General features: G+C 31.7%; 1 protein-coding gene across 2 annotated transcripts; it reads right to left on the bottom strand.

The window, feature by feature from the left end:
• Nucleotides 1–3,482: 3,482 nt before the first annotated feature.
• LOC132746199 (uncharacterized) lies at nucleotides 3,483–12,190 on the bottom strand. 2 transcript variants are annotated; one of them, XM_060735273.1, is made up of 3 exons: nucleotides 10,952–11,344; nucleotides 9,308–9,466; nucleotides 3,483–4,045 (listed from the first exon to the last, which is right to left on the bottom strand). In XM_060735273.1, exons 1-3 carry the CDS (start codon nucleotides 10,966–10,968, stop codon nucleotides 3,937–3,939), a joined length of 285 nt encoding a protein of 94 aa, XP_060591256.1. In that variant the 5' UTR covers nucleotides 10,969–11,344; the 3' UTR covers nucleotides 3,483–3,936. The 2 variants fall into 2 exon arrangements, with proteins under 2 accessions (XP_060591256.1, XP_060591255.1); XM_060735272.1 differs by lacking the exon at nucleotides 3,483–4,045 and having other exon boundaries at nucleotides 10,952–12,190.
• Between the last annotated feature and the right edge of the window lie 248 nt (nucleotides 12,191–12,438).

The raw sequence follows: 12,438 nt of genomic DNA on the forward strand, positions 1-12,438 counted from the left end.
TATAAATGAAAAAAACATGTTTTGATTAAATTTTAAAAAATGTATTTCTTAATCTCTAAAAAATGTATTCTATGCTTAAGCAGACAGAGCACATAATGAGTGCACTTTATTGAAACACTATGCATATATATTAACCGAAAGTACGCGACAAGTGCTTACATACATGTATCTGTTATTATCATTCTAAGTATATGCACTCTAATATGCACTCTAACCGGCTTAGTGCTCCACCCACTTGCGTTTTATATTATAAAACGTCCAGTTTATATAAAATCTGTTCTATTAAGATTTGTATCCTGAAAATTTGAAAAATCCTCGTCGGTGATTGGCTTAGAAAAATTGGCGAGCACTAAATTAGTGTTATTCTTGTTACAAAACAAATCAAGAACAAAATATGAAAATAGTCATTTTGCAGCATTATATTATTAATAAAACCATTTCAAACAATAGCATATCAAATAGTGCACTAATTAAAACATATACAAAAACTAATAAAAAGACAAATCACATAAACAAAGGCACAACGTTTTAATTTACAGTACTATACTGCAACAGTAACAGTAATTTGTATGTATAATCAGGCAGAATCAAATCATTATGTCGTATGGTTAGGCCATGATGACGTCACATAGTGAGCGGCAATGAAAAATACAATCATGAAGACGGGGAAAGTTAAATAATCTAAAAACATGATTGAATATAGTTGACGGGATGGAGAAGTTTTATCCAGTTCGCCGACAAAGTAAATCTTTGCTCGTAAAAGCTCGCAAAGATACTCTTTCTCGCTCAACAGATAAACTTTCTACAATCCTATGTCTATAAAGAGGATATTAAATGAATGTAGAGTTTAATACTAAATTTATTGAACGAGTTCAATAAAAACATATTATGCGAGCCTCTGGCATAAATTTATTATTGAATCTACACGAATTTAATATTCTTTTTATCACATATATAAAATAGGAACAGTAAACTGTTGAAATGAGTTATTTTTCAAAGGTGAGCCTATAGTGTAACGCTCACATTAGCGCGCTTTAACGCTTTGTTTCTATATAGCGCAAATGACGTCACGTCAAAGTGTTATTACAATAGTGTCATATCGTTTTTATTAAATGGCTTTATTACACTCCTGTGCTGCGGTTTATGTGATAAAAAGCCAACTTATGAAAAAATATCACAAATTGTTATAGCACTGTGCCGTGACGTCATTTTGGTTTATAAGATAGCGTAAAAGCGGAATTGTTATCTAACTTTACACTGTAAAACGTTCTTATTTTGGATATGACTGTGACAAATACTTATAATATATATTATTTACTTATAAATGAAATATTGAGAAATTGTGATTCAATAAAAATGCATATTTTCATTTTCCTGTATTGACACGTTATTGTGTGCACTGCAGTGAGCTACTCGATGAAAATATATCCTGTATTTTAATAGAAACAAAAATTGAATATTCTTTATATATTCGTGTTCATTCAATACTAATTTTATAGAACTCGTTGACTGAATCAATATTAATTTACTGAACTCTTTGACTAAAACAATATTATGCTCGCCAGAGGCTTATATATTATAATAATGATTGTGTAAGTTTTCAATATTCTCTATGTATTGATTAACATGTATGCTGAAATGACGTCACATTTGACGTCATAGTAACGAGTGAAAATTCCATCATTTGTTAAAGCAATATTGCTTAAATTTCATTAAGTCATCTTTATAATTAAAAACAACACCAACAACAACAACACCAAAAATTCATTAAAGTAAAGTCTAGAATGCCTTATTGCAATCATTGTAAACGTAAATGTTTTCTTATTGTGTTATCTGAATGTATGTAGTCTGAAAGCTAAGCTGATTTACTGTATATACATATCGAAATAATGTAATTTTCTGTAACATTAATATATGCATATAAACATAATTATTTGACAAATTAGACAGGATTACAGTAACTCAAAACTAGTATTATATATATATACAAATATATATCAACTTGAATCAACTTAAAGGCACATAATCCATATTGCTTTAACTCTTTCAAAATGTTTTGTATGTGTTTAATAATTATGTTTGAATAATGGATTTATTGCATTTGAGATGTTTTAAAACTGACAAATGATACGGAACATGCGGTAATATGTCTTACGTGTAGAAATTTTTAGAAAAACATTAGTATTTTGACTTCCATGCGAAATACTTATTCAGTATAACATTACCAATTACCAACAGATTAGAGATGCAAAAGATAATTCTTATATAGCAAATGAGTATGTTTTTCAAAACTGTTATAAGATGCATAACAAAAACATGTTTTCTTTTAAATAAAAATGATATCTGAAGCCTAATGTGCCTTTAAACAAAACCATCAAAAAAGACTAGAACATGGATTTGCAAAACAACGAGATAATGTAAAATTTGTATCTTAAAGGCACATAATGCCTTAGAAATAGATCTTTTTTTTATTCTTTAGACAGGTCAAACATGTGTTCAATAATATATATAATAATTGATCTAGTCTATTTTAGATGTTAAAAAACACAAGAAACTAAACTTGAATGTACAGTTACGTATACGTATTGCAAGGAAGCAAAATGTAAACACTATAGTTTTGTTGACTTCCATACAAAATACTAAATAACTATAATTAAAAAAAGCAAAATAAAGTAAACCTATTAATTAGGAAAATTGACGGCAAAAATGAAAAGATTTTGAGAAATTAGCTCTTTGGAGCTTAATGGGCCTTTAATGTATACAGGCACACCTTCTTCTGATAGACACAACTAAGCAAAATAAAAGATGATTTGTATTTCCTTGAATGTAAGGATCTCATAAGGAGTTTTTGAAAGGTTATATACAAAATGTACTAAGTTAAAAAGATTTTCGACAGGTTATATGCCCTATATAAATAGTTGTAAATGTATAACCCGGGGCACTTCGCGAGTGTAACATGACAAAATCATTATATCTAATAATACAATTAATAAACATCTATTTTATGTACAATTATATAAATTTGAAAAATCATTTGAGATATCACAAAAAGCAAACTATTATAATTATGTACAAATTTATAAAATTTTCTTTTGGAAGCATCCTTTCAAAGTTTCTTAATGTTACAACTGCAATTATTTGTGCACACATTAAAAAGTAAAAAAAAAAAATCAAACTACACTACAAAAATTCATTACATGCAATTTTAAGACTTAGACTTAAAGGATAAATAATTTGTCAGATTTAACAATAATCTTAATGATAAATTAGTTTTTGTCTAATAATTCTTGCTGTATCATTTAACATGCATATCTAATTAAATTAAATTGATAATAGCTCTAATACAATACATACAGTATGTAACATCCGTTCTCATTGGATCTTGGACAAAATATAATGGGACAAGCAATTTGAGCACTAATGTTATCTTTCCCAACAAAAAGACACCATTTTGTCTTTTTGATAGTTGTAAACGGGCAATTAGTGTAAATAAGTAAAGTATAAAGCAAATGGTGAAATATTTTACCGTCCTTTAGTATCTTAATGATCTTAACAATATTTTGTCAATGTATTGTTTTACAATTGCGGAATAATTATTTGATTTAAACTCTATCAAAGATCGCCTGTCAATTGGATGCCAACATAAGTCGGTAGTTCGTTATCCCTCTATACTTTATGTCCCATATTTGATACAATAAAAATAATTCAATAAGATGTTCTTAAATCAATAAAGGTTTTCACCCGGAATTTTGATTTTAAGTTTCTACGGTATGACCATAATTCACGAAACATATTTTGATGAACTCAGGGATATATTTGACAGCAGCCTTGGTTGTGGTATCTTTTTACACGTAAATTCCCCTTGAAGAAAAAAGTAAATGCACAAGTTTGCTAGTCCGTTTCCGGTTAAGCCAAGAATCAGAAGATTGTACGAAACTATCTTGGAGCAATTTTCTTTCGTGTATGTTTCTGTAATGCCAGGAACCAGATGTCGAGTCGTGATTGAAGAGTTGTCATCATTGTCACTGTAGTTTTACTGAAGCTCCTTTACTGGAAAGAGAAGAAGAAATGATAAATGAGTTAGTCAAAATATTTTGTAAGAGTATAGATAGCATAGATTTTATTCTTACACTTGTTTTTATATTTTCCAAGTAACATTGACGACATAATTGAGCCGTGTCAGGACAAAACCAACATTGGGTTTGCGCGCAGTCTGATCAGGATCCATGCTGTTCGAGACAAACTGATGTGCGAGTAGAACCACGGGCTTTCCGTCAGCAAACTTAACTGTGAGCTGTTATCCGGATAAAACAAGGACCTTCCGTTAGCATATTTAATTGAATAAATGTAAGCAGGAGCTGTTATCCGGGTAAAACACGGACCTTCCGTTAGCATATTGAATTGAATAAATGTAAGCAGGAGCTGTTATCCGGGTAAAACACGGACCTTCCGTTAGTATATTTAATTGAATAAATGTGAGCAGGAGCTGTTTTCCGGATAAAACACGGACCTTCCTTTAGCATAGTTAATTGAATAAATGTTTTAAAGCAGGAGCTGATATCCAGATAGAACCACGGACCTTCTGTTAGCTTAGTTAATTGAATAACTGTTTTAAAGCAGGAGCTGATATCCAGATAGAACCACGGACCTTCCGTTAGCATATTTAATTGGATAACTGTATTAAAGCAGGAGCTGATATCCAGATAGAACCACGGACCTTCTGTTAGCATATTTAATTAAATAACTGTATTAAAGCAGGAGCTGATATCCAGATAGAACACGGATCTTCCGTTAGTATATTTAATTGAATAACTGTATTAAAGCAGGAGTTGATATCCAGATAGAACCACGGACCTTCTGTCAGCCAGATGAAGTACATATAAATGATTTAGATTCGAGTAGACATACACGTTTTTTAGGTAGAACAACCACTGTTTCGCAAATAATATGACAACACTGAATTTTATTAACCGATTTTCAAAAAAAAAAAGAGTAAAAAACTAAAAAAAAAAAAAAAAAAAAATAAGTTCTGGCTTCCAAAATCTGTAGTGTTTGAAATTTTTTTTTTTTTTGTACAATAGAATTGCAGTTTTTCAAATGAATCGGAACACATCTACTTTGGTTAATCGGCAAACTGTTAATCAGTTTAGTAAATCCACTGCTTAGAAATATAATTTAAAACACTAAGTCGGTTAAAATTTAGTAGTACGTTTTTACAAAATTAAATTGTTCGCACGGCTGCGCTGCGCCTGACCAATTTAATTTTGTAAATACGTACTTATAAACTGATGCAGCACCAGACCCGTAATGAAACATAACCAGATTAACATACATTGATTTAACCTTTTCATTTGCAATTGCCCCTGTCCCAATTAATTCTTGTGCATTTTGCGACAAAACAAGTATTTAATATCTTCTTTTAACATGAAAATTACCATTAAAATTGCCTATCTAACTGTGAAGCACCACACTAAATACCGTATTCCGGTATGTACCGGACAATTCGATTGAATGACAAAATCTTGCCTTTTCATGCAAAAGATGAACTTTAAAACGTCTAATTCATCTGTTCATAAGTAAGTTTTTAAGTATGATAATGAATGAAAAATGTAAGAATCGGCGGAAAAAGATATTTGTCTATTTTGTGATCACGATTTCTACTGCTCCAGTCCTGTATTGAGTTAAACCCTTAAAGTCATTTACTATATTTAGAACATCTTTTTTGACATGAATCAATACTGATACTTAAAGAAAAAGTTTATATTTTTTCTTTTGTTTTAGTATACTTAAATACAATTATATTGAATACAAAAGTCAGTAAATAACAATTTTCAAATAAAGTAAATTATAAACATGTTAGAAGCACATATTTAAAGCTAGAAAATCAATCATATTCATTATAACAATTTATAGCTTGCGTAGCTGTGTAACACAGCACTTTGGGGTCAAACGCACTTTGGGGTCCAACCCCAAAGTGCGTTAAACTTCGCACCGCACTTTGGGGTCCAACGTACTTTGGGGTTAAAATCGAGAAATTGACACCAAAGTGCGTTAATATGCTACATATCAACGCACTTTGGGTTCAAGAAGTCTAAAGGTGTCATCTGAGTTCTGCTTAAATACTGAGTATTGACTTATTTTCTATCTGCGACATTGGAATATTTGAGGTGGTGTTCAAGATGACGGTCAATACTTTATGATGCTTCAGTGATAAAAGTTTCACTAATTTTACAACTTGAAATATCTAAAAAATGTGTTCAGATAACAAAATTACGGTGTCATAAATCAAAGTGACATTTGCATTTTTTTTGTTTTTAGTTTTGTATACATATTTTATTTTAGTTTTGCATACATATTTTTTAGTTTTGCATTCATATTTTATTTTTGTTTTTCGTACATATTTTAGCCAATCAAAACAGCCTTCAAATCTCATAACAGCCCACAGGTGAGTATAAAACTAGCACAGAGGTTTGGTCACATTTCGGCCCATTTTTGGAATCGGCCCGTGCAAATTTGGTTTCGGCCGACCCTTTTCGGCCGATTTTTTTAATATTATTTGATTTTATATAATTATTGTTTTTTATTATTATATACTATTATATAAGTGTCTATTTGGAAAGGGCTGTTGATTGGTGATCAGTTATTATTCCATGAATATGCACCACTCAACCCCACCCCCTGAGAATTGAGAATTATGAAACTTAGGTCAGTTCTTTAGCACATCTATATAATGTGCAGACCTTATATGCCAGGTGTGCCGGCTCAAGGTCGGGGTCACACCTTCAGTCCAAAGGATAAAGACTTGGATTTCATGTCCGCTCCTTATCTCCGAAACCCCGTGAAGGATTTTAAGGCACCTTGTGACAAATGTTAACCACATCCTGACCATATGCAGAACCTTTCTTTGGGTTACCGCGAACTATATTTTTATATATATATATACTAAAGTGTTGTTATTTATTGATACCTCCAAAAATGAAAATGTTGGTATTTGCAAATGGGGTACTGTAATTTACAGATGGCGAAGTGTTTGAAAATGGTGTTTTACAAATGGTGTAATTATCCAATCCTCTACTTTGCACATGGCGTCATGTAAAAATATGTACAAAAAAAAATGTACAAAAAAACTTAAATAAAATATGTATGCAAACTAAAAAAGAATATGTATGCAAAACTAAAATAAAATATGTATGCAAACTAAAAAAGAATGTGTATGCAAAACTAAAACAAGTGCAACGCTATATGCTCCCACTCTGTGGGGGCATAAAAAGTATGTATTCAAAACTAAAAAAAAAAAATATGTACGACAAACAAACAAAAAATATGTACGAAAAACAAAAAAAAAAGTATCAAAAAAAAAATAAAATACAAATGTCACTTTTATGCCACCGTTCAAAATATTCTAGTACAGAAATTGTGTATTCCTAGAATTAAAAGATGCTGCGAAAAATATCCCTTTCTGTCGGTCATTTACTTGTTAACTTTTGGTGCCATATTGAGCCCCATTTTAAATATGTTGGGAATGAAATAAAATGCAGTTAATATTTTTTTCCAAAGAACTATAAATATACTCTATTGCAATGTTCTGTTGAAACATCAAGTTTTTCGATCGGACTATAAATAGTGACTTTTACAAATACATTATTAGGCTTATCAACAAACTTAAAGGTTTTTGTAAGCTCCGTAACAACCGTTTGCCAGAGGCTTTTTTATGGGAAATCTTACATACTTCTTTAGGAAAAGCAAACAAGAATTCTATAATGTTAAAATAATGGTATCTGAGAAATGTAAGATGCTTGTCACCTGAATAAAGTAGCAATAAATGTGAAATTATTTGTCATAAAGGAAGTCAAAACACTGTAGTATTTAACTTCTATATAAAATACTAATTCACTATAACTGTACTCATCATTGTCAAAAAGGAACAGATGAAAAAGATGGTTCAGGTAATTGGCCAATGTGTATTTTTTTGATAATATAGTGGAACATCAAAATAAAAAAAGCTTTTAAGAAAATCAAATAAAAGCATAATGGGCCTTTAAAACGTTATTTTTAACACTCGGGGAGATCGATACCCCATAATCCCTTCTATACCCCCAGTGAGAATTTTACATTGTTCTGAAGCTCCGCTCTTAATGTGCGACTACTTAAATAGTTGATATTTTTAGTACTGCCTGTACGGACTACTATTTAAAGCCGCATCTACACCTAGTCAAGTTTCTTATATGTCACATTTAGCTGAATTAATGGCTCTTTCAACATATTATCAGGCACATTTTTTACTGAAATGTCTTACTAAGATTTTCCAGAATTTATACCTTTGTCTATGCTAAGACTATCATATTTCTATAAAATGTGTAAATAAGAACGGGAAAAGTTAAAAACAATGGAGTTAATGAAAGGTGTACATTCTTTTAAAATAAATGGAAAATTTGAGGAAAAAAAATAATTTTAGGCTTAATAATTGATACAAATTCTTTATTTGGTGATTAATTTGGTGAAAGTTCTTCACTTACTAATCAAGACCATTTAAATCCCTATTGATTCTACTATTATTCAGGGCACATGTTTGTGTCTATTTAATATCTTGATTTTTTGTTAACCATTGGCTTTGACTACAATATATCATTTAAAACATAATGAACATTAATTTTCTATGACCCCAAAGTGCGGTCGTTTGCCTGGTGTTACAAAATGCATATGTACCTGTTTAACGCACGTTGGGGTCGAAATTGGACCCCAAAGTGTGTAACGCACTCTGGGGTCGGACCCCAAAGTACGTAACGCACTTTCGGATCGGACCCCAAAGTGCGTTTGACCCCAAAGTGCGGTGTTACATAGCTGGACTTATTTCTATCAGACTATAGTAAAGGTGTGCTACTTTAAACACAATCGCGCTGTTAACGTGAAATTTGTCGGCTTCCCACACTAGTTAGTTTACTAATAAAATTCAATGCAGGCATATAGGAAACTGGCAGCACCTCTTAAATACTACGATCCAGGCTATTGTTGGGTGTTTTTGTTTGTTTGTTTTTCTTTTGCAAGAAATACGAACACTTTTTATCACTTTCTTTTACATGCATTTGCCATACAGTATCTGTCTTAAACAACTAATAACTTTTACTATACTACATTTCAGATGTCCTGAACATACTTTGCTTGCGGGACCCGGATAAAAGTTGAAACGTTCATTCACGAAATAGTCACATTTTGCATACTTTCATGGAGATCATTTCCGATTTTACTCTTTAATCTTTATTTTGGATTTTATTGACCTGTCAATAAAAAAGGTAATTTAAAGTCTTACCTTGACATGCAAGAAACATGAAACTTCTGTTTCCAAAGAAGTTGTTCAAAACATATCCCATCATCCCAATAAAATTGATCTATCACCACACAAATCATAATGGTAAACGTCACAAGAGGTTCTGCATCATAAATAATTTGAAAATTTGATCCAATGCCGCTGAAATGATAAAAAACGCAAATTATATTATTAATGGGGGATTTATGCAAAACATTCTTTTACTATTTTATATCTACATGTAGTTAAAGTCCATGATTGTTCTTATATTGCTCAGTTAATTATGAATATAAAGGCTCTTAATGAAAAAAAAAACAGTTGATTTATAATGAAAAGCAGAAAATATACAAATCTTAAGCTGACAAAGTTTATTTCTGCATCCGAAATAGTGCATAAATTCAATGGTTGCTTTGGAAGTCACTGATTGCTAAGTCAAAAGTAAATGCTTGCTGTGGAAGTCATAGGTTGCTATAGAAAAACAATGGTTGCTATGATAAGTCAAAAGGTATCTTGTTGTATACTATTGTTGCTATGCAAAGTCAATGGTTGCTATGAAAGTCACTGGTAACTTTACAAGGGATAACAATGGAAATTACAGGTTGCAAAATAAATTCAATGACTGGTATGGAAGTCACTAGTTTCTATTGCAAAATATATGGAAAAACCTATGAGCCATTACCCAATCCCCATGGAGCCCAGCCTTTTTTACGCCACGGCTATGCTTATATTAACTTGGTAGGGGTACACTAGATAATGTTTCATACCAAATTTGTATGCATTATCTCTTGTGTTTTTAAAGAAGATGTTTACAGTTATATCTATTTACAAAAAATGAAAACAAAAAAGAAAGAAACTCACTGACCTCCCTGGGAGGCCACATTTAGACCCCAGGACTGTAATTGAACACGCTTGGTTCACATTTAGAGGATAAATGAGCCGCGTCACGACAAAACCAACATAATGGGTTTGCGACCAGCATGGATCCTGACCAGCCTGCGCATCCGCGCAGTCTGATCAGGATCCATGCTGTTCGCTTACAAACCTAATAACAAGTATAGAAACTGATAGCGAACGGCATGGATCCTGATCAGACTGCGCAGATGCGCAGGGTGGTCTGGATCCATGCTGGACGCAAACCCATTATGTTAGTTTTGTCTTGACGCGGCTCAGACTTTATCATAAAATTACAAATACGTACCTTAAATATATGACATAACAATAACATCTTACTAAAACAATAAAAAAATAACCTTTCCGGAGTAAAAATTAAGAAACGTTTAACACTTAATATTCACTTTAATCTACATTTATTTATAAATATATACATGTATGCGCTGGTTCAAACTATGTTTAATGTTGAGGTGGTGATGTGCCATTTAATAAACACGTGACATGTATTGTGTATCTGTTTATAGTCTATGTTTAAAAAATGCTTCATTTTTATTGCAAATATAATCTAATTCCAGAATAAAAACAATTCATGAAAAAATAGTTGATTAATGTTGATTTATTAAGATCAAATATTTAATTCGATTAAACGAAAATATAAGAATCGTGTTCACTGTGAATAATCTATTTCAGTTCTTACATATGCATGTATAATAAAATAATAATTAAAGATTTAACATTCAATATAAAATCTCTTACCTGTGAAATATTTCCATTTCTTAATCCAACTTTTATATCCATAAAGATCGGTAAAAACCTGTAAAGACTTCCATGAATTATTTCTTTCAGTTATTTTTTTATCTATAATTACTTGTCACTGAATTTATTAATTGAAAACGGATGTACATGTATGTCCTTATAGATTGAAGATAAAAGTAAAGTTTGAAGAGCCGCCATTTTGTAAGTGTCCATATTTAAATTGTTTTAATTATTTAAAATAATTGAAGTAATTTCTTCGATTTACTTCACAATGCTTTTTCTTGTCTATTCTTTGCTTGGTTTTATTGTTCTGAACTCAAATAGCTGCTGCCTCCGCCTGCCTTCTTGTATCATATGAAAAGTTTGTGATCTCCGAATATATTCTCTAACACGGTCATATTCTGTGTACGGTCTAATGTATCTCATCGTTACTGTAACTGTCTGCGGCAGCTTTTCCAGCACGATAATAAAGTTCTTTAAACTTTCTGCAGACATTTCTATCTCACTCAACACCACACGTTTAATATTCAACATGTCACGTGACAGTAACAATGAACTTTCATCTAGATTGATGTCCATCAACATAACATCAACTAATGGCGGTGTTGATATATTTAATTGTAGCCTCCCAGGTAACTGCCACAAGTGTAACTTTGATAGAGTTGAATGTTGAGACAAGTTCAAGTTCCATCTCTTACAATCATGGCCGCCATGTCCTTTACAGTCTAACCACTCCAATGCTAACTCTTTCATTGATTTTTGACCGGAGATAAAATTGAAAATTGTTTCCAGTATTTTGTGAGATAACGTGAAGCTGCCAATATTAAAATATTGCAAGTTTTGACATCGCGCCATGTTTTCATTCAGATTCTCTTCATCATTTGTCCATGTACCCCACAACAAAGTAACGTAATGTAAACTGGGAAACAATATCCGACTTATCTGAGCCTCCTTCTCCTCGTCACCATAATAGTAAAGTTTCTGTATATGACTGAGATCTGTGAGAGAGAATAAATCTATAATTTCACCTAAACTGCTGGAAGTATCTTTGATGTTGATATAAAGTGATTTTATGTTGGATTTATTTTGTTTTAACAACCGTTGTAACTGCTCACTGTGCACCTCGGTGTTCCCTTCAATGAAGAAATCTTGTAAACATAATTGAATATTTTCACTTTCAGGCATTTCTTGTAAACACGACATGAACATTTTCTGTATGTTATACAATGGCTTATCGTACTTCAACCTATCACCTGTCCAAAAAATAGATAAATAAAGAATCCCTAAAGAAAGCCCAACACGGCAAAATTGAAAATGTTGCAGGCTCGGTTTGATTGAGCCTGTTCATGGACGGTACTGGAAAGTGCAAGTTACCGTCCACGCCCCCTAGCACCGGCTTAAGCAGAATTCAACATTTAAACATGAAATGGTAGAATTTTGAATTTAGAAACATCCGCAGATGTGTTCATACGGCGGTTATCATAGAA

This window comes from Ruditapes philippinarum, unplaced genomic scaffold (assembly GCF_026571515.1).
Source record: "Ruditapes philippinarum isolate M1 unplaced genomic scaffold, ASM2657151v2 ctg3379_1_1_1_1, whole genome shotgun sequence".
NCBI classification, from domain to species: Eukaryota; Metazoa; Mollusca; class Bivalvia; order Venerida; family Veneridae; genus Ruditapes; species Ruditapes philippinarum.